This window comes from Myotis nattereri (genome assembly GCF_964212035.1).
Source record: "Myotis nattereri genome assembly, chromosome: 15".
Classification (NCBI taxonomy): Eukaryota; Metazoa; Chordata; class Mammalia; order Chiroptera; family Vespertilionidae; genus Myotis; species Myotis nattereri.
In genome coordinates, this window is record NC_138090.1 from 6,585,786 (window position 1) to 6,607,500 (window position 21,715).

The 21,715-nt window shown below is 60.6% G+C and overlaps 1 protein-coding gene across 1 annotated transcript in view; it reads left to right on the top strand.

Moving 5' to 3' along the window:
- The first annotated feature begins 7,757 nt into the window (after positions 1–7,757).
- The window catches only part of SLC12A3 (solute carrier family 12 member 3), a 28,286-nt gene continuing 14,328 nt past the window's right edge, over positions 7,758–21,715 (top strand). The window contains exons 1-18 of the mRNA XM_081108253.1: positions 7,758–8,062; positions 8,463–8,609; positions 9,947–10,022; positions 10,671–10,766; positions 11,084–11,223; positions 11,594–11,704; positions 12,887–12,998; positions 13,186–13,316; positions 14,530–14,614; positions 15,657–15,811; positions 16,061–16,168; positions 16,319–16,442; positions 17,189–17,290; positions 18,145–18,300; positions 18,969–19,068; positions 20,049–20,160; positions 20,370–20,510; positions 21,414–21,520. Of these exons, the coding sequence (XP_080964379.1) occupies positions 7,781–8,062; positions 8,463–8,609; positions 9,947–10,022; positions 10,671–10,766; positions 11,084–11,223; positions 11,594–11,704; positions 12,887–12,998; positions 13,186–13,316; positions 14,530–14,614; positions 15,657–15,811; positions 16,061–16,168; positions 16,319–16,442; positions 17,189–17,290; positions 18,145–18,300; positions 18,969–19,068; positions 20,049–20,160; positions 20,370–20,510; positions 21,414–21,520 (2,285 nt within the window). The 5' untranslated portion in view covers positions 7,758–7,780. The remainder of the gene's footprint in view (positions 8,063–8,462; positions 8,610–9,946; positions 10,023–10,670; positions 10,767–11,083; positions 11,224–11,593; positions 11,705–12,886; positions 12,999–13,185; positions 13,317–14,529; positions 14,615–15,656; positions 15,812–16,060; positions 16,169–16,318; positions 16,443–17,188; positions 17,291–18,144; positions 18,301–18,968; positions 19,069–20,048; positions 20,161–20,369; positions 20,511–21,413; positions 21,521–21,715) is intronic.

Here is a 21,715-nt window from a genome sequence, read left to right on the forward strand (position 1 = left end):
CTGGGACACCGCGGGGAAGTGAGTGAGCCCCCCGCCCTCCAGGAGCTTACACCTTCAGTGGTGAGAGTGGACAGCCACGGCCTCTGCCTGTAAAAGTGCGTCTCTCTCCACAGGCTGGCGTGAGAGCGTCGCCGTTCCGGAACCGCCGGGGCCCGCAGGGCTAAGAGCTATGGGTGCTCTTGAGACTGACGTGCAGCCCCTGTTCGTTTCCTAAGCTTAGGTGTGGTTGGGGAAGAGAGAGAAGCAGGTGTGTGCACAGGCACGCACACCATCATAAAATAGGAAGCCGTAAGAAATGAGTGAAAGGGCCAGATGGGGGGTGGGGGGTGAGGGGGCCATGAGCAAGTGATGGGATTCAGACCTGCAGACGCGGGCATGGTGTGGGCGTGGCCGTCTCCGTAGCGGGGTACAGGGAGCCCGGCTCCGCTCCTGGACTGGCCCCAGCGGTGTCAAGCAGCCGTGAACCACCCTGACGACCTTGAAGCAGGAGGGACAGCAGGACTCAGGTGAGTGGGGGGCCCCAGGAGCCAGGTGGGGACCTGCCAGGGGTCAAAGGCCGCACGTGCAGCCCTCCCTGGCTGCGCAGAAGCCTGACCGTAACAGGGTATCCACCTTTGCTCAAGAGGTGAGTGTGTGGCGGTGGGGTACACCTGGGGAGGTGCGGTCCATAAGGCAGAGAGAGGAGGGGAGGTGCGACCTGGGGGGTCCATACAAATCAATAATTAAAGGCTGCCTGTGGGCCCTGGGCAAGGAATCCGGCACAAAGAGCTCGTGGCCAGTTAGGAATTCATGTGTCTCCCCAGGCGAAATGAGCTCCTCTTAAAACCTTTCACAGCGTGGGAGGCACTGCCTTTATGAAGAAGCCAGACTGTGCTGTGCGCAGCCTCAGCTAGCTCATCTTCCCTCCTGCTCAGAGCTCTCGCTCTCAGCCCTGGGAGCTCTGACAAAACACTCATTTCCACCCAGTGTGTCTCAGTGGTTGAGCGTCAACCTGTGAACCAGGAGGTTGTGGTTTGATTCCCGGTCAGGGCACATGCCTGGGTTGCAGGCTTGGCCCCCGGTAGGGGGCGTGCAGGAGGCAGCAGATCAATGAGTCTCATCATTGATGTTTCTATCTCCCTGTCCCTTCCTCTCTGAAATCAACAAAAACATTAAAAAACACACACAGATTTCCAAGCCCCTGCCCCCTGAGCTTCTGGCTTCATTGGCATTAACTTTTTTTCGAAGCTCCCCAGGTGACCTTCCATGCCCTGAGTCAAGAACAGGGTCAAGACCCCTTACTCTGACCAGGAGCAGGGAGTGGGTTAGGCCTTGGGCCTCTCTAAGTGCCAACCCCCTGCCCACTCCTCCACACGGGTTGTCCACAAGTCACAGTGTCTGAGATGCACAAAACGGGGAGGTGAAAAGTCTAACTGGTTAGGAAAAAGGCACCCACCAGGGTCACAGCCGGCCATCTGCAGGTCCTTGGTGTTGCTGGGTAACTAGTAAACATGGCTCCAGTTGGGGAGCACCCCTGTGTGTATGTTGGGGGTTAGGGTCACGTTCCCCAGGAAGTCACAAGCGAATGATCTCTGACAGCTCTGGGGGAGCCCCTGGCCCCCCGTCTAGGACGTTCTTTCCTTGCGTCTAACTGCCCCGCCTCCCTGTGCCCACCGTTGGCGGTCATGTGCCCTGAGGGCTTGTCCCGAGCCCCTCCAGTGCTCAGCGCTGCTGCTAGCGGAGCTCACCTGGGGGTAAGAACCCGACTTCCACTCCTCAAACTTCCTGCCCTGTGGGACCTGCACCCCGAGCCAAGCAACCCCGTCTGGAGGGGAGACTCCCCTGGGACCCACCCCTCTCCCCCACTTTAGCACAAATGCAGCCGAATGGCAAGTGCCATCTTGCAGCTGAGCCCTGGGAGGCTGGGCGGCCACCAGCAGGAGGGCCCCTGGGATTCTGCGTTGGGATGTTGATGAGGGCGGCAGGTGGCGTGGGAAAGCCCCTCTGAGCTGCTGGGAGCCTCTGAAGGTGGGTTTCTGTAAAAGCCTGCTCTCTGATGACTGCCAGGGCCAAGGCCGGCTCCCTCCGGCTCTCTCTGCTGTCCGCCCCTGAGCAGCTCCTCCCCCTGCTCCTCCCCACACCCCAGCTCCTTGCTTGTTTTTAATAAAAGTTAGTGCCTGCCCTTAACAGAAAGCATTGTCTGAAACAGTGGAGGATGGGTTGGTTTCCTCCCACCTTCTCTGGTAGCTAAAGAGCTGGGACCAGATTGGCCCGGCCGTTGTGGCTCAGTGGTTGAGCATCCACCTATGAACCAGGAGGTCACGGTTTGCTTCCCAGTCAGGGCACATGCCTGGGTTGAAGGCTCCAAGCCCAGGGTGGGGTGTGCAGGAGGCAGCCGATCAATGATTCTCTCTCATCATTGATGTTTCTCCCTCTCCCTTCCTCTCTAAAATCAATAAAAATATATTAAATAATAATTTTAAAAAGGTTTTCTCAGCTTGGATGGAGGGATAAAGGTTTGGTGGAGATTTCTTTATCAGAAGAGTAAGGGCGGGGGGGGGGGGGAGATGAAATCTCACTCTTTTATCAGAGAGTGACCACTGATCATGAATCTGCTTTTTGCCTTGGCTGCCAGGAAGCTCCAAGCTAACATTTGGCCACTTCCCTCATGAAATGAATGCTTATTCCTTTTTGCCTTTATCCTACCACCCCGTTCTACCATTGCCTGAGCCAGAGGAACCTACCCCTTCTCTGAACCCGGGTAGCAGCTCACCCAGGGACTGTGCCTTTCGCCTTGGGCGCGGGCTCTTTCTCTGCCTCCGATGAACTAGGTGCTCCTGAGGGGAGTGAGTACGCCTTGCCGTCTGTGTCCCCCAGAACCGTCCACTCCATTGTGAATGCCTGCGTTTACTTGTGGAATGAATGTTGGCTAAATAGGTTTTAAATAGCAAGTCTGACCATGAAGAGAGAGAAAAGAAACAAACAAAAACACACCAGAGTCCTTCCTTTAACAATGAAAGTGTGTTAACTCATCAAGCCCGTTCCCACACCTTTTGGCTTTGGCTGCCAGTAGCTTTAAGGTCCTTCGGTGTCCAACTGCTACACCACCGTCCAGGCAGGAGGACCGGGAATATTCGCCAGAGACACTTCCGTGGTCGGCAGGGCTCAGGGGAGGCCCTAGTTGCAATCCAGCCTCCGGCTCCCCAGGCCTTCCCAGGGCCTGGCCCCTCCAGGGTGACCCTGCCCTGCTGCTGCCCTGCGCAGGGCCTGTGTCTGCTCCCTCCTCCTGGAGCCCTCAAGTCTGTGAGCCCCCCGGGGGCAGGGACCCAGCCGTGCGGATCCGGGGCAGCCATCGGTGGGGTGGGGGGAGGCCGCCGCTGCCTGGAAGCCAGGAAGCCTCGTCGAGGAGGAGCCGGCGGAGTTCTGGTATGGCTGCTGCAGCTGGTGTTGTGAATCAGGCCGACGAGCAGCGCATCCTCTTACCCGGCTATTTCACGACACCAGGGTTGCATCATACCCATCCTCTCCAGGGAGCTTCGTGGGACCAGCACTCGGACTGGGGCCGGGGTGGGGTGGGGAGTCTGTGTGAAAGGGTGTCCTCCAGCTCCGCGGGGGAGCTTTCCAAAATGCTGACGTGGCCCCTCCGCCCTCCTCCGCCCGGGGGTCCATAGGAGCTCCCGCTGGGGCCCGGGAACCAGCGTTTGTGGGGGTTGCCCCGTGAAGCTCAGATCCGTGTGCAGTCAGGGCTGAGCCCCAGGCTCCCCGACGAGGCTGCTGTCCTTGCTGCCTGTTGCCGCAGCCCCTCCCGCCCTCCCTGGCTAGTCCTGTCTGCCTCGCCCTGCTCACCACAGCACCACACACCCCAGCAGCTTCCCGTAAACAGAAGGGATCCCACACCCCAGGCCCAGGGCAGGCTCCTTGCCTCGGCATTCCTGGCCCTTCTCTCCAGGTCCCCCCCCAGAAATGAGACCATTGCTTCCCCGTAGCGTACTCCCTGCTCCCTTGGTCTCCAGAGCCCCCGCCCTACACCAATCCATGGGCTGGCTCTGTGGGCTCCGCCTTCAGAAGACATCTCAACGCCACCCACCGCTGCCCCCTGCCCTGACCCCCGACTAGTCTTGCCTTGACCCTGCCTCCCACAGTCCATTCCCCACACAATGGCCAAGGGGATCTTTGAAAAATAGAAATCTGACGGTCACACAAGAGAACATGGGACTTGTAACGCTGGCTGGAAGGCCCAGTGCTCCCCCTCCCATGTGTCAGACCCGTCTCCTCCATCCTCTGCCCCAGCGACAGGAGCCCCAACCACACCACACTCCTGTCCCCAGGCCTTTCTCTGTCCCAACCCCTGTGCTCAGACCTGCTTGCCTGTGGGTGTATTCTCATTGTGGGAGCTCAGCTCAAATGTCTCAGAGGGGCCTGAATGCCCCTCCTCAAAAAACAAAAAACAAGCCTTGTTTTCTTCGTAGCACTTAATCGCGGACTGTATTACAATGATGGCTCCTTCATCTACTGTCTGTGTCTCCCCTAGAATGTGAGCTCCAGGAGGGCAGGGCCTGCGTCTCGTCCCCCTAGTGCCTCTGCTGCCCAACACAGGCTGTGCATGGTATGCAGTCAGCACTCAATAAATGTGTGTCAATGAAGAAACGATTGGACCCCTTTCAGCTTCATCTCCCACCATGTGGTCCCTCTTCTCCCACCCCACCCACCTCTTCCCTGGCACTGACCACGCCTTTCCCCAACCCCGTGCCACAGAATCCCCTCCATCAGGGGCCAGCCTCTCCCCTCCCAGCTCCCCTCTCTCTCCTGGGCGCTGCCCTCCTCTGCCGGTTTGTCTGCCAGGCGAGGCTGTGAGTCCCAGGGCCTGGTATACAGGAGGGGCACAGCCAAGGCTTAGGTGCCTCTGGGACGCCGGGATTCAGAGGGGGCAGCAGGGCCCCTGCCCTCACACTCCACACGCCAGAGCCCTGTGTCTAGGCCTAGGGTGTTCGCTTCTAGGGGTTTCCTGACTGGGAGGCTTTCCGGTTCCTTTGCTGCCCCTGTCCTCTGTCCTGAGAACTGGGAGGTGATGAAGGGACCCTCACCGCTCGGGCAGGGGCGGGGGACCCCTGGACAGGTGAGCCCTGGCTGACAGGTGTGGGTGGCATTTCCATTTTGCTGCTGAGAAAGCCGAGGCCCACTGGGGTCAGGTAAGACCGAGAACGGAGATGGAGCCTGAGACCCCCCGACGGCCCCGTCACAGGGTTTGCTCCGCCAGGTGCATCGGTTCCGAGTCCCGGGTCTCAGACCTGCGGGCTCTGGGGGGCCCCTGGCAGCTGAGGTCCTGGGACTTGCGTCTGACTCAGCACTGTGTCCGCATCAAAAAGAGGGTCTGGGGAGAAAATAAAAAAGCCTGGCCCGTGTGGCTCAGTGGTTGAGCATCAACCTACGAACCAGGTTTGATTCCCGGTCAGGGCACATGCCCGGGTTGCAAGCTTGATCCCCGGCGTGCAGGGGCGTGCAGGAGGCAGCCACTCAATGCTTCTCTCTCATCATTGATGTTCCTATCTCTCTCTCCCTCTCCCCTCCTCTCTGAAATCAATAAAAATAAATTAAAAAATAAAAGCAGGTCTGTGAGCAGGTCTCCAACGAATGAGATTACAGCACATCCAGGAACCCCCTTTCTTGGGGTCTGTGGTTTGGCACAAGGGGCTTACAGTCCCTTCAGCTCGTTCTGTGGAGAAGCCCTTGGAGGGGGCCTGCCTAGACCCTTCCCGCCCCAGTGGGTTGTGGAGGGGCAAGAAAGGCTCCTCGAAGCAGCAAACGTTCCCCTGCTGGGCTCGAAGGGACCTTGGGGCCGCCTGGCCTGGGCATTGCGGAGGGAGGAAGAGGTCACCAAGGTGACCCAGCAAATCTGCCCCTCACTCTGCCAGGGCCCCAGGGCGGCTGGAGGCCTGCTGGCCCTTCCGGCCCCTCCTCTCCCGAGATCTCAATCGGGAATTTTCCACAGCTTCGCAGGGACCAGGTGTGGGGGAACGGTGTAGGGCAGCTGCGAATTGCCAAGCAGGTGGCGGTTTAAGAGCAGAGCGAGGGGGTGATAAGATCTGCCCCGAGGCCCAGGGAGGGAATGAGTAACTGCCCCACCAGATGGGGTGGGGTCGAAAGGTAGAACATTGACCATGATTGGGGTCCTGGCCCCAGTGGCAGCTGTCACGCGGTTGGGGACATGCTCCCCGCGGGGGCCTCTCCGAGGAGGGGCTGGGACTCCCGGGAAGCGGGTAGGCAAGCTGCAGGGGGGGGGGGGGCGGGGGCGGGGGGGGGGGCGTCACGAAGAGGAGCCCCTGAGAAATCTTTTTAAAAAATTAACACAAAAGGTCAATATATACAAACTCTGCAAACAGTTTCACGGTGACCATATCCTGGGATCCTGAGCTCAGCCCCACGCCCGGCTGAGCTGGGGTCCCCCCCGAGGAGCTGCCCCTTGCACTGACCCCCACGTGGGGTGATTCTGTCCGCCAAGGGCTCCTGCGGCGGCCGGCTGCCCTCTGCCCTCCGTGGCCTGGTCCCCTCTGTTATTCACTCAACAGGTGTTTTTTGAGGACCTACTCAGTGCCCTTTAGTTGCTGGGGGTCATCCGTGAACGTGACAGGCCCAGATCTGTGCCCCTGAGGGCCGGCCTTCCAGCACGTTGGATGAAATGTCACCTTTCCCAGAAAAAGGCCCTTGGGTATAAAAAGGTGCCCATAATTTTGTGGGGCTCCTGGGCTCCAATTTAAGCATCTCGCCTTGGAGGGTGACTCCCTAACACAGCTGCTGCTCTAACACACCTGTACCTGCCACCTGCACCTGTCCTGGCTCGCAGCTGGCACACCTGTCCTGGCCCTCTGGACCGGGAGCGAGGGGCGAAGGTGAGCCCGCCGGGCCCTCTGCAAGTCCTCAGTCCACAGTGCTCACTTGCTGCCGGAGACGTGGTGCCCCAGGGACTCTGGGCATCTCAGAGCTGGTCCTCTGTGACCTCTGTGACCTCTGAGAACCCAGGTCTGAGAGGCAACGTCCGGAGGGAGAGAAAGGTGTCCCTCCATGTCCCTCCCAAGGAGGGCCCGAGCCTGAGCCTAAGCCCAGCTCAGATGCCTGGGGCTGGGGTGGCCTTGAGGCTCCTGTTCATCCTCTGACCCTGGTCCAGGGTGCTCTCTCCTGTGGCCGCCCTCCCCGCACAGCCCGCCCGGTCAGTGTCCCCCGACTCAGTGGCGCCGTGAGCACAGGCACAGTGCCCGCCACCCATGTTCCCGGCTCCTGTCGCCACCCATGGCGGGGTGGGTGGGCTTTAAAGGTTTGTTGGGAGATTGGCTGATGGGGAGATCCATGCTTTTCTGTGAGCCTACAGGCCACCCAGGCCCAGGAAGCAAACGGACACAGGAGTGAGTGTCCAGGGCGTCCCCAGGGAGGGCTCTGGGGTCGGGACCTCAGGGAGAAGGGAAGGGAGCAGCCTCAACAGGGGCGGAGGGGGCTGCTGTGTAGACACAAAGCCTCAGGCTGGCAGCTGGGAGCTCAGGAGCTGGGTGGGCCCTACCCGAGGGGGCGGGGCATCAGGCCTTTACACCCAGCCCTCGGGGCCCAGGCAGGGCCCTACCTCCACGATCACGTGGTGGGCAGGACTGAATGGGCACGTGCTCTGCCTCCCACCCAGTCCAGGGACCCTGCTCGCCTGCCCTGGGCGGTTTAGGCCAACCTCCCTGCCACCCCCTGCTGCAGGCCCAGCCTATAAAGCCACCCTGCGTGTCCCCGCCGACCCTGGCCCCCGCCCCTGCCACCCAGAGCCACCATGGCAGAGCTGCCGGGGTCGGAGGCGCCGGGGGATCCCACGCTGTGCAGTGGGCGCTTTACCATTAGCACGCTGTTGGGGAGCGATGAGTCCCCACCGCCGGCTGCCTACGACAGCAGCCACCCCAGCCACCTGACCCACGGCAGCACCTTGTACATGCGAACCTTTGGCTACAACACTATTGACGTGGTGCCGGCCTACGAGCACTATGCCAACAGCGCCCTGCCCGGCCAGCCCCGCAAGGTCCGGCCCACACTGGCCGACCTGCACTCCTTCCTCAAGGTAAGCATCGTCTGCTGTGTGACCTGACCCAGTCACCTACCCTCTCTGAGCCTCGGCTCTGCCACCTACGCCATGAGGATAACTGTCTTCCTTAGGGGTCGAGAGGCCCAAACGAACCGTGGACATGGGAGTGGGAAGCTCTGGGTACATGTAATGTGTGTTGTTCAGTCATCGGCAACCCAGTTAAGCCAACGAGGGCTGCCTAGAGAGGTAATGAGCTCCCCGTTCGTGGAAGCATGCAAATAGAGGTTGCATACACCTGAAAGAGATGGAGAGAGGAGAGAAGGAAGGTCTGCAGCAGAGAAGAGCCTTGCTGGGTTTGCTGCCTGGGAGGCAGGGCTGGGAGCTGCAATGCTGTGACCCCTGCCTGCCTGCCTCACCGTGGTCTCTGGGCTCCCAGCAGGAAGGCAGCCCCCTGCACGCCCTGGCCTTTGACAGCCGGCCCAGCCATGAGATGACCGACGGGCTGGTGGAGGATGAGGCAGGCACCAGCGGCGAGAAGAGCCCGGGGGAGCCCGTACGCTTTGGCTGGGTCAAGGGGGTGATGGTGAGTGGGCTGTAAACAGGATGTCCGGGAATGGTGGGGGGGGGGGGGGGAGCTGGAGCTCCGCCCAGCCTCAGCTCTGACCCTCAGGCCTTAGCGTCCAGGGCCCATCCTGTGCCTCGGTTTCCCCATCTGCATAGTGACCTCACATTTTCTCTGGTTTTGTGCTTCCTGACCTCCATTTACTCCCCAGAGGGCAGGGTGGTGTGGCAGACGAGCCCCCGACACTCCCCAGACGGAGACCTGGCCCTGGGGCAGATCGCTTTTTGGCTACTGACTTGTCCTGTGACCTTGGACACGTTAGTTAGCCTGTGTCTCAGTTTCCTTATTTGTGAAACAATTAGCATTAAACCAGTTAATGGATGTAAAGTGTTTGGAGCCAGGCCTGCCTGGGAGATATTAGAAGAAATGGCATTTCCCCCAAGAGGCCACCAGAGGGCAGCACCGAACACACAAATCCACAAATGTGTTTTTCTCATTTTCCGTGATGGGAAGGGGGCAGGTTTGCTGTGGTGTAGGGCACCAGGAAGTCTCCAGGCACCAAAGGATCAAGTGGACCTGGCTTTGGAAGACACTGTGGGACTATTCGGAGGGGGTGGCATGAGGTGTAAGAGAAAGCTTTATGCTGACCTTAACTCTGCCAAGCTGCCCACTGGCTGTGCCCCTTTGCTCCGTCGGACGGACCCGTCAGCACCCCGAGAGGCGCATATGGAGATTCTGGATCTCCCTCCCGGGCTGTGGAGTCGTGGACTGCAGAGCCCCACGCGGCCTGGCCTGGCCTGGCCCGTTCAGCAGCTCCGAGCGGATGGAGGGCCTTAGGCCTCTCCCACATGCCCTTGTCCCAGCCCAAGACTTGGCTGGGGCCGTGCTTTCCACTGGGAATTTCAGCCTCAGCCAAGGCCTCTGGCTCTGTTTTAAAATTGGAAGCTGAAGTCACAGCCACTCGAGGCCTGATTTCTGCCTGTATGTGGGGCATTGGCGCAGCTAGCGTTTGCTCATCTCCCCCTGAATGCCAGACCCTGCACCAACCGACGGCTGGTCCTTGGGGCCATGGCCGGCGCTGCCAGACACAGGATCCCGGGCTTGGAGTAGGGGAGGGGGGGTGATGCTTGCGGCCCATCCTCAGGCCCCAATGAGAGGGCAGGAAAGTGGGTGGGCAGCCCACAAAACCAGTAGGGCATTGAAGTGGGTAAAACAAAGAAAGGACCCAGATGTCCCCTAGCCCAGGTGCCTGAGGCCATGCCATGACTGGGGACAGGGACTGTGTATTTGGCCTTGGGGTCTCTTTGTCCCCCTACGCCCCCCCCCCCCCCCGGCCTCTGACCCCCCTCTCCTCCCAGATCCGTTGCATGCTCAATATCTGGGGTGTGATCCTCTACCTGCGGCTCCCCTGGATTACGGCCCAGGCGGGCATTGGTGAGTGCCCTTGGCAGGGAGGGGAAGGTGTGCTTGAACGTGGGCTGCAGAGACCCTGGTCCCCTGCAGGGCAGAGGGCAGGGTGGTGTGGCAGAGGAGCCCGGGACACGGAGTCAGCAGGCCCGAGCGCTCTCCCCCTCAGCAAGTCTCTTAACCTCTTGGAGCCAATTTCTACTACAGAGCATCCAGGTTAGAGCTCAGACTCTGCACAGAACAGTGTGCAGATGCTAGCTCTGTGCCATGCTGTGTGACCTTGGATAAGTATCTTAACATCTCTGAGCCTTGGTTTCCTCACCAGTAAAAGAGGGTAGTAACTGTCTCTACCTCACAGACCTGTTGTGGGGTTTCTATGATGCACGTGAACAGCACAGGACTGGGCACCCAGAGGTGCTCATCAAATGGTAACTCTCACCTTGTTTTTTATCATTCAAGGAGGGTTCCTTCCCTCCCTTACCTAATAATCCTTTACATGTTGGCTCAGTAGCTCCCTGATAGACCAGGGAGGTAGGCAGAGGCCCATTTTCCAGATGAACAAACAGAGGCTCAGAGAAGGGCAGTGATTGGTTTCTCACGTGGCTCCTTTACCTGGGAAATGCCCCGACTGAGTTTTGGGGTGACCACGTCCCCGCTCGCCCCCCCTCCCCACAGTCCTGACCTGGATCATCATCCTGCTGTCAGTCACGGTGACCTCCATCACCGGCCTCTCCATCTCGGCCATCTCCACCAACGGCAAGGTCAAGTCAGGTGGGCCCCCACTATTAGCTTCCCCACCCCCACTACTGCCTTTCCCCACCCCCCTCCTCTTGTAGACCCCCCAGTCTTCACCCTGGGAATGGTCTCTGAACCACTTCCCACCCCCAACCCCAACTGGGGCACCTGAGGCTGCTCCTTCGGGCTCCAGGGCAGGGTTTGGGGCAAGCTCTGCACACCCACGGGGCGGCCTGGGGTATTTCCTGCGCCGTGGCCCCCTGGAGCCCGTGGCCCCCTCTCCCAGCCACCGCTTCTGCCACCCCAGCCAGCTCACTCCGCGGGGTTCATGGCTCCTGGCTCTGTCCCCATAGGTGGCACCTACTTCCTCATCTCCCGGAGCCTTGGCCCGGAGCTGGGGGGCTCCATCGGCCTCATTTTTGCTTTCGCCAACGCCGTGGGTGTGGCCATGCACACGGTGGGCTTCGCTGAGACCGTGCGGGACCTGATCCAGGTGAGGCCAGCTGACCCCGGGCAGAGGGGGCCCACCGCCTCTCAGACTCCTTCACCCCCTCTGGGCTGGGCCTTCCTCGGCCCGATGGGCCCATCAGGGACCACGGCCCCAGGGTGATGGCTGTGGGTGACCGTGACCAGCCCATCAAAAAAAGGCCAGCCCCAGAAGTCCCCTTCGGGGCTGCGTGCTGCCTGGAGGGCCACTTGCCCAGGCCCTCAGCAGCTGTTCTGGGGGGGTCCATTGGCAGGGAAGGTGTCTGGGTTTGTGTTGTCCTGGGAGAGGTCACCCCGAATGAGTGACGCAGGTGGAGGGGTCTGGGCGGGGTGCTCAAGGGCAGCACACAGCCGGCTTGTCCCCTCCCCCCCCCCAGGAGTACGGCTCGCCCATCGTGGACCCCGTCAACGACATCCGGATCATCGGCGTGGTCACCGTCACCGTGCTGCTGGCCATCTCCCTGGCTGGCATGGAGTGGGAGTCCAAGGTGAGGACGGGATGTGGGAGAGGGGGCCTGGGGGTGTCACGTGGGCGTCATGGGAACAGGGAACCGGTCCTGCTGCTGGTTCTGCTGCTGCTTCTTCTTCTTCTTCATAATAATAATAATAATAATAATAATAATAATATATGTTTTTATTGATTTCAGAGAGAGGAAGGGAGAGGGAGAGGGAGAGATGGAAACATCAATGATGCGAGACAATCATTGATGGGCTGCCTCCTGCACGATCGAGACTGTAACCCGGGCATTGCCCTTGACTGGGAATCGAACCATGACCTCCTGGCTCCTAGGTCGACGCTCAACCACTGAGCCACACGCCTGGGCCTACCTCTTCTTATCTGTATTAGCAAGGCTTTAAGATCTGCCGCGGTGACAGAGACCCTATGGAAGGGGCCTTAAACAAGAGGCGTTCATTTCTCTCTCTTCTAACAGCCCAGGTGTCCCTAGTTCCTGGGGCTCGGGTACCCAGACTCCTTCCCTCCTGTGGCCTCTCCACCCCTGGGGTGTGACCTTCATCCAGGGTCCATGAGGGCCACCACCACCACGTCCACAGTCCAGGCAACAGGAAGGGAAATATCCCTTCCCCTCATATCCCACCGGCCAGAACTCGGACTCATGGCCACCCCTAGCGGCAGGGGTGCTGGGGGAACGTGGTCTTCATTTAAACCCCTCTCCAGCCAGCAGTCAGAGGGTTAGCACTGGGAAATGGGGGGAGGACAGATGTTGGGCGACAGCCGGCAGACCTGGCCAGACCTGGCCCCCACCTTCTCTCTCTCTCCCCCTCGCTCTGACCTCCAGCTACACTGGCCTCCTCGCCGCCCCTTGAGTGCACCAAGCTTCGCCCCATCACCCTCTCCTCAGGACCCTCCAAGACCCCTTTCCAGGCCTCCCTGCTCCAGTAGCCCCCGACCCAGTCCCCGTCACAGCCCTGCTCTCGCTCTAGATTCACATTCCCTCTCTCTCAGCAAGACAAGAGCCCTGCGAGAGCATCAAGTCCTGAAGAGAGCCTGCAGCGCGATGATGAATGAATGAATGTGTGAATGAATGAGTGAATGAATGAGAGACAGAGACAGAGACAGAGAGAGAGAGACCTTGAGCAGACTCTTCCCTGCTGGGGTGCCCTCAAGAGGGGGGGCCAGGCCATCTGACCTCTTGGTCCTTTGCCCCCAGGCCCAGGTGCTCTTCTTCATGGTCATCATGGTCTCTTTTGCCAACTACTTGGTGGGGACGCTGATCCCCCCGTCTGAGGACAAGGCCTCCAGGGGCTTCTTCAGCTACCGGGGTACGTGCAGGGTGGGGCCCCTGCCCATGGGGACAGGGACAGGCTGCCCACCCGTCTGGCCTGTTCTGTGGGCACCGGGAGGAGGGGATCCCCGACTCCATGGCCAGGAGCTGCCATCGGAATGCCCTCCCTTCCCGGCTGGGCCCCGTGAGGGGGCGGAGCCCTGACTCAGGCCCTGGCTTTCTAGGGGACATTTTTGTCCAGAACTTGGTGCCCGACTGGCGGGGCCCGGACGGCAGCTTCTTCGGGATGTTCTCCATCTTCTTCCCCTCGGCCACCGGCATCCTGGCGGGGGCCAACATCTCCGGGGACCTCAAGGTGAGCAGCCCGCCCGCCCTCCCTCTTCCTGGCCCTGCCTCCCAGGGTCTCCCCCTGGGCACTGAGCTTGGCACCAGGGGCCGAACTTCTAAACTCCAGTCCAGTCCAACACAACTCAGTCCAAGCCAAGGCCACTCACTCCGCTCAGTTCTCAGGTTGTCGGTTGGCATCAGTGGCACCCTAGGCCTTGAGGGCCACACCCAAAATGGGCTAGGGTCCTCCCTCGCTCCTGGGAGTCAGCCTAAGGGGAAGACGGACCCGCTGACCTTCCGAAACGCGGGCCGGATCCCGCAGCTCTTTGCTGGACATCCTCCCAGGGCCCTCCGCCGTCCTGATGCAGGCAGGCTCCTCAGCCCGGTGTTCAAGGTCAATGTCGCCACAGCCATGACCCCGCCCCAGCCCAGGATCTGCTGCTTTGCTGTGTTGCCCTGTCCCCACTCTCCCCCCCTTGCCTTTGCCGCTGCGCTCTGGGACTCCCTACCCTTGTTTCTTTACCTCGCAGTCTGTTCCTCTTCCATTTTTAAAAAAAATATTTTTATTGATTTCTGAGAGGAAGGGAGAGGGAGAGATCGAAGCATCAATGATGAGAGAGATGCATCGATTGGTTGCCTCCTGCACGCACACTGACCAGGGCCGGAGATCGAGCCGGTAACTGAGGTACGTGACCTTGACCACAATCGAACCCAGGACCCTTCAGTCCGCAGGCCGACGTTCTATCCACTGAGCCAAACCAGCGAGGGCCAGTCTGTTCCTCTTTCAAATAGCACCTCCATCCTTACACCTGTCCCTGCCCCCCGGCAGCATCGGGGCCCAGCGTAATGTCAGGGCTCCATTGTCCCTGAAGGACTGAGGCATACCTCTGCGTCTCTGTCCGGCTAACGGTCAGGCACATACAAGGGGCTCAGTACAGGTTTGTCGAGCGAATAGTAGTGAAACGTAGCAAATGAGAGGTGTGAGTGGATGTACCTGCTTCCTGCCGGTGCCTGTGGCTACAGCCGAACGTAAAACGGACCAGCATGGAGCTGGTTGGAGGTTCTCTGCCCACTTGGGGCTCCTGGGGCCCTGGATGAGGTCTCAGCCCTGTGATTTTGGTTGTGGCCTGTCCTCCTGGAAGCCCCCAATTGCAAAGTCCCTTTTCCTCTGGGCCCCGCCCTGAGCCTCAGACAAGGGGCAGGGGCTGGAATCGCTGATGCCGGCTCTGCCTCCCGCCCAGGACCCTGCCATCGCCATCCCCAAGGGGACACTCATGGCCATCTTCTGGACCACCGTCTCCTACCTGGCCATCTCGGCCACCATCGGTAAGTAGCGCCCAGAGTGCTGGGGTCGAGGGGAGGAGGGGGTCCCAGCATGGGGTTCAGATCCCTAACAGGGAGAGCTGGGCTGGGAGGACTTTGCAACCTCCGGAAGTAGAGGCTTAGACCTTATTTTTATTTTTATTGATTTCAGAGAGGAAGGGAGAGTGAGAGAGAGATAGAAACATCAATGATGAGAGAGAATCATGGATCGGCTGCCTCCTACATGCCCGACACTGGGGATCCAGCCCACAACCTGGGCATGTGCCCTGACCGGGAATCGAACCATGACCTCCTGGTCCATAAGTCAACCCTCAACCACTGAGCCACGGCGGCCTGGAGTGGACCTTGTTTTGAGGGCACCTGGTGGAGACCAGAACATCTCCATGGGGGCAGGGGGAGGCCAGGCCCTTCAGTTCCTTCAAGTCCGAGGTTACAGATCCCAGGGTGTGGAAACCACGTTCCGACGACAGGAATAACATCATGTTATCGGTGAGGTGACCGTTCCTGTCCTCGTGAGGGAAAGATTTCAATCGAGAGACAAAGTGCAGGAGAGCAAGCGAGGAGGGACTGGCCGCAGCAAAGACAGGAAGCGGTGGAGCCGGGCTCGGACCCAGCCCGAGCTGCGGTCACCTGCCTCTCCCCGAGATCCCCACGGGGGCTCCTGCTCCTGTGAGGGAAGCCACTCGCCGATGACCGAGGGACGCGGGCCAGGTCACGCCAGGCAGGTCCGAGGCCCGGCCTCCGCTCTAAGGAGGACACGGGGGCCTTAGAGAGGTCACCTGAGCGCGCTGTGCCTCTGCAGCGAGACAATGAAAGTCCTGGTAACACCTGCTTCCCAGGCCTGTGCCTGGCACACAGTGGGTGCTCCTGTGTGTTAGCTGGTATCAGTGTCTTTACTATCATCATTATCATTATTATTATTACGACATCGTCATGTCACATCAGCAGCATCTCCCTCCCTGCAGAAGTGGCCGGCATTTTGGGGGGGGGACAGCGGAGAGCAGGGGAAGGGAGCAGACCTCCCCAGGCCCTCCCTCCTCCTCAGGGTCCTGCGTGGTTCGTGACGCCTCCGGGAACCTGAATGACACGGTGACCCCGGGCCTGGGCGCCTGCGAGGGGCTGGCCTGCGGCTACGGCTGGAACTTCACCGAGTGCGCCCAGCAGCACAACTGCCACTACGGCCTCATCAACTACTACCAGGTACCCGGGCCCCACGGGACACAGGGGTGCCGAGGACAGACATGGTTGGGGGGGCTGGGGGGGAATGGGGGGAAGAGGTTTGGGCTCAGTCCCTGCCTGGGTGGACACTGGGATCCCGGCGGATGGTTGTGGACTCAGATGGAGGTGTCAGGACCCAGCCCTTGTGAGAAGAGGCGACTAGGGTGCCCCAGGTGGGGGCTCCGGGCCTGTCCCCCCACCATGCCTGCTCTGAACCCCGTGTCCCGGCAGACTATGAGCATGGTATCCGGCTTCGCACCCCTGATCACAGCCGGCATCTTCGGGGCCACCCTCTCCTCCGCCCTGGCCTGCCTCGTCTCGGCCGCCAAAGTCTTCCAGGTGAGGCTGCGGAAGGGGGGTGGTCAGTACCCAGAAGCCGGGTCCGGAGGGAGCAAGCAAGACCGGGTCCAGGCGGCTGCAGGGGAAAGGCGGGAGAGGAAGGAAGTTGGGGTCCCGGCCACAGGCTGAGCGCGTGTCCTGTGCCCGCAGTGCCTGTGCGAAGACCAGCTGTACCCTCTGATCGGCTTCTTCGGCAAGGGCTACGGCAAGAACAAGGAGCCAATCCGCGGCTACCTGCTGGCCTACGCCATCGCCGTGGCCTTCATCATCATCGGTGAGCGGCTGCCGGGGTCCGGGGGCCTCGGGGCAGGGCTGCTTTCCCTGCTGCTCACCCGTGTGCCCAGCGCCCAGCCGGCCTGGCAGGTGTCGGTGTAAGAAACAGGGGTGCATTGGCTGTGCCCTGAGGGGGCAGCCCACCCTGATTTGCATTTGATGTCCTTTTACCTGGGGGTCTGAGAGGACCTCAGACTGAGGTCATGAACTCAGACGCTCTGGGGCGGGGCTCCTGTGGCCATTCGGTGGGGTCACGTGCAGACAGGGTGCTTGTCTTGTTTGGGGATCCCCAGAAGCAGGCCCCGAGACAAGGATTCGCGTGCAGTGTGCCCGGGGATGCAGGGGGCGGTCCTTGAGCAGCTTCCGCTCTAGGGGGACTGTGATATGGTCTCAGGGCTTCAGATCAAAGATGACGTGTGTCTTGGGTCACATTGTGAAATGTATTTCTTACCGTAATTTGTGGTCACACAAGAGCAGTGACAGCCCCTGTCCTCGGTCACCCCGTCTCGGGATGGGGTCTACTCTCGCGTGGCTCTCCATCTCTTGAAAAGCTGGCACTTGACAGTTTATAAAACATTGGCCCTTTGAGCTCCACCAAACGCTGGGCCCATTCCACAGATGAGAAGGGGGAGACTCGCTGAGCCTCAGAGGCCGGTCCGGGCTGCCCCCCACTTTGAGGGTGGTGCCAGGTGGCTGCTTGGCAGAGTTGCCCAACAGGCCGTCCTCTCTCTCCCTGGGCCTCTGCAGCCGAGCTCAACACCATCGCCCCCATCATCTCCAACTTCTTCCTGTGCTCCTACGCCCTCATCAACTTCAGCTGCTTCCACGCCTCCATCACCAACTCGCCCGGTGAGCAGCCCCTCACCCTCCACGGAGGCGGCACTTGGGGCTCAGGGATGAAGCAGGGGTGGGGGTGATGGGAGGCATGGATGCAGGTGGGCAGACCAAGGTCACCTCTCAAATCCAAAGCAATGAAAAGCACCATTTAGGTACTAGTAGCAGCCAACCTCTGTCAAGCCCTACAGCGTACACCGTCGTGGGTAAATGTACTGCCGACGGCGCACAGAGGTTTTCCTAGGACCTTCCTCAGCCAGTCTTACCGGAGTCCGTGGTCTGATCCCCAGAGAAAGACGAGAATTGGCCCGGGCCACAGACGGGGTTGCTGCAGGTTGCACAGCGCACACCTCCAGGGGCGCCCCTTGCGGGTGTCAGAGATGTGAATGCTTATAATGAGCGTTTTCTGGCCGATGGCAGTAAAGAGTCTCCAGGAAGACTTTTGCTAATTGGCCCCCCATTGCCGATGCGCTGGTCGCCGGGCAGCCTTCTCTATAGACCATGGGCCATGGTGCCCCAGCCTGGTGCCCGGGGCGGCTGTCGCTCGCGGTGGCCCTGGATGGGCTGCAGTGGGGAGCCGGGCAGAGCACATCCTTGCCCTCCACCTCACCTCGGCTTGGCCCCAGCCGTGGGAGCCATGCTATTGCTGACGCTGACGTCTTGCGGCTGCCTCCTCGGTGTCGCCTGCTGACGTGGCAGAACACCAGCCAACACCGGCGTGGGGTCCTCCTGGACCCTCCAGGCCCAGCCCCAGGAGGCAGGGGTGGAGGGTGGGCACAGGCTGGGGCCCCGGCTCTGGGCCCTTTGGCATTGCCACCCAGGCCTGCGCGGCAGCGCCGAGCGTGCCCACTGACCTGCGTCCCCCTCAGGGTGGCGGCCCTCCTTCCGCTACTACAGCAAGTGGGCGGCGCTGTTCGGGGCGGTCATCTCCGTGGTCATCATGTTCCTTCTCACCTGGTGGGCGGCCCTCATCGCCATCGGCGTGGTCCTCTTCCTCCTGCTCTACGTCGTCTACAAGAAGCCAGGTGCGCGTGTCGGGCTGCGAGGGCCCGTGGCCCCCACTCCCCCGAGGCCACCAAGCAGGCCATCCGACCCCTCAGCCCAGCTAAGGGCCCTGCGTCAGGCTCCAGGCTCCCCGTGGCGGGAGGGGCCTAGGGGAATGTGCCCACTGAAAGCCCACACCTCACCTCTAGGCCCTCCCCTGGGCACCCAGGACCCCGCCTCCCCAGGCCCATCCTGAGAGTGGCCCCTGGTATACACATCGAGTCCTGAGAGTGGCCCCTGGTGTACACACCTAGGCCTGAGGGTGGCCAGGGCCGGCTGATGGTAGGGCAGGGGCACAGCATGGCCCATGTGCAGGGGTGTCTGCGTGCATGCAGGCAAGGATGCCGGGGTGACAGCCATCGGGTGCGGGTGCAGAACTCCAGGGAAACCCAGAATTCGACATCTGAACGTGGCCTTCAGGCCATTGCCCAGGTCTGTTTGTCAAGGGAGGGGACCATTCGGCAGAGTTTAATACCTTGATGTACAACTTTTAAACAGGTAGCCGCATGGTATGTACAAAGGTTAAGAACAGGTGCCAGGCAGCCCTGCTCCCCTGGGTGCTGGGTCCTAAAGAATGCCGCCACCACCACCCCTCCTGTGTCTGCCTTCTCCCTGTGGTTCTGATCTCACGCTCCCCCCGTCCCCCCAGAGGTGAACTGGGGCTCCTCCGTGCAGGCCGGCTCCTACAACATGGCCCTGAGCTACTCCGTGGGCCTCAACGAGGTGGAGGAGCACATCAAGAACTACCGGTGAGCACAGCGTCGGGCCCGGGACCCGGGCCACGGGTCCTGCCTGGGAGGCTCCAGGCCGAGACCTGTCCGCTGACCAGGGCAGACCCAGGGTGGGCACAGCCCCTGCCAGGGAGGGAACAGAAGTGCCCTGCCTGGGGATCAGGGGACGGGGTTGACATTGCCAACCAAGGGGCCCAAGCACGAGGGGTGAGCTCTCTGTATCTGAGAAGATGTTCTTTGCAGTGCGAAGGGCTCCATCAGGCCGACAGGGGGGGAATGTCCACACAAGGACCCGAAAGGCTGGCTGAGAGCCTCTTCAAAGCCGGTTCCCTCCTTAGTGAGGCGCATCCTGCCCAGATCCCCCTTCCCGACCCCCTTCCCGCCAGATTGTCATGCTAACGATCGGCTCTATTTACGTTGCTTCGCTGCGCCAGTGCCCTACACCGTCCCACCACAGCCGCTGAGGCGTATGAAATTACTAACCCCATTCACAGACGAGCACGCTGAGGCACAGAGTGGTTAGGGAACTGGCCCCGGGTCACACAGCGGAGTGGCCAATTTTGTCTAACTGAGTCTGGTAGCTGCCCTTGACCGTGACCCATGACCCTGGGCTGCCTCTAGACTCAGAGGCTGAGCCACCCACCCAGGTGATGACAGGGAGAGTTGGTACGTGACCGGCCTCCTCCCCGCCCCCCATCTTTATTCTCCCACCACCGTGCTGGGCAGCAGCACCAGGGGGAGTGGTGAGAAGGGTGGTTTGCCAAGTGGAGCTTTTGGTGGCCCGAGCAGGGACAAAGGAGACCCAGTGTGGTGACCACCGTGAAATCCGTCAGGGCCCGAAAGCCACCCTTGGGTCCCGGACGGGAAGATGAGGCCCAGTGTGCAGTGGTTCTAAGCAGGGAGCCAGGAGGTGGTGGAAATCCGGGCCCCGGCGTTGGCACCCAGACCCCCGTGGGCTCTGTCCAGATGGCTCATCCCTTTCCCCTTCCCCTCCTCAGCCCCCAGTGCCTGGTGCTCACGGGGCCCCCCAACTTCCGCCCGGCCCTGGTGGACTTTGTGGGCACCTTCACGCGGAATCTCAGCCTGATGATCTGCGGCCACGTGCTCATCGTGAGTGCCCCCTGGAGGTGGGGTGGGGTGGGGCTGTGCTCCTCAGGGGCCTGGGGCGAGATGTCCACCCATGGGACACCCCCTCCTCCTCCTCTCCCTCCCCTACGTCCAGCCCAGCGGGCAGCCTCCAGGGCAGGGGAGAGGCTGAGTTTCAGGCCAGGGGCAAAGGCAGTCCCTGATGTCACCTGCCCCCCCTCACCCCCCCGCAGGGACCCCGCAAACAGAGGATGCCCGAGCTCCGGGCCATCGCCAACGGGCACACCAAGTGGCTGAACAAGAGAAAGATCAAGGCCTTCTACTCGGACGTCATCGCCGAGGACCTGCGCAGCGGGGTCCAAGTTCTCATGCAGGTGCGCGGGCTCGGGGTGACCCGGAAGGCAGGGCATCCTGGGGGCTGGCTGAGGACCCCGCTGCTGCAGCAGGAGCCCCACCTTCCTTGCCTCTCCACGTAAGCCCCGTGGAATGCACAGGCCCCGGGAAACGGGCTGGGAAGCCCGTGCGGGCTGTGCCACCTTGGGATCCTCTAGCCTTGAGTGTTCTTTTAAAGATATAATTTACCAACGGCAGAGTGGAAAAAAAAAGTTAAGCGTATAGTTTTCATATGCAGACCTACGCAGTGGTAGGAAACCACCCGGCAGGTCAAGGTTGCGAACATTCCCCTGGGCATTTTACTGCTCGGTTTTCTCATCTGTGAAATGGGCTCCACAGATGAATGACAGGTGTTGATTCTGATTCAATATATGGGCATCCCTTTTCATAGTTTTAAAGATTTCTCAAAATTAAAGAAAAAAAGAACATGTAGGGTCTCCTTTTGGGGTTACGCCACCACTTTAAAATGATTAACTTTGTTATCTGAATTCCACCTCGAAATATTAAATAATATTTTAAACATTAAAAAAACAAACAGAGAGCTATCAAAGATGTATGGGCTAGATGGCCCAGGAATATGCCAAGCTTGACACCCATGTTCAAGCCCCTTATTGAGAAATAATTTGAGAGAGAAACAGGCGCTGGGATAATCCAGGACAAATGGGACAGTCCAGTCGCCAGCCAGGCCTGGACAGGCCACAGGGGGTCTTTGCCTTTCTCATGGTGTGTCCAGGCCGACAGGACCCTGGACAAGGGGGTGTATTTCCTGGGTCCTTTGCCACGTGGGGGAGAGAGCAGCCGGGCCAAGAGCCCCACCCTAGTCACAGACCAGGGCCCCGGGGGGTGTGAGGCCTGACTCCCCACCTCGCCCCTCCCCGCTGCAGGCCGTGGGTCTGGGGAGGATGAAACCCAACATCCTGGTGGTCGGGTTCAAGGCGAACTGGCAGTCGGCGCACCCGGCCACGGTGGAGGACTACATCGGCATCCTGCAGTGAGTGAGGGCTCGCGGGGGGCGGGGTTTGGGGTCTGTCCATTTGGGCCCTTGGGGTCTCTGGGCCTTGGGAAGTTCAGGGGGAGCAGTGTTGACGTAAGACGCTGAGTCACTGATTCAAAGCTGAGAAAGGGGCTAAGCAGGTAACACAGAGAGCAAAGAGGCCCAGGTGTGGGGCTCCAGGGAGCAGTGGGG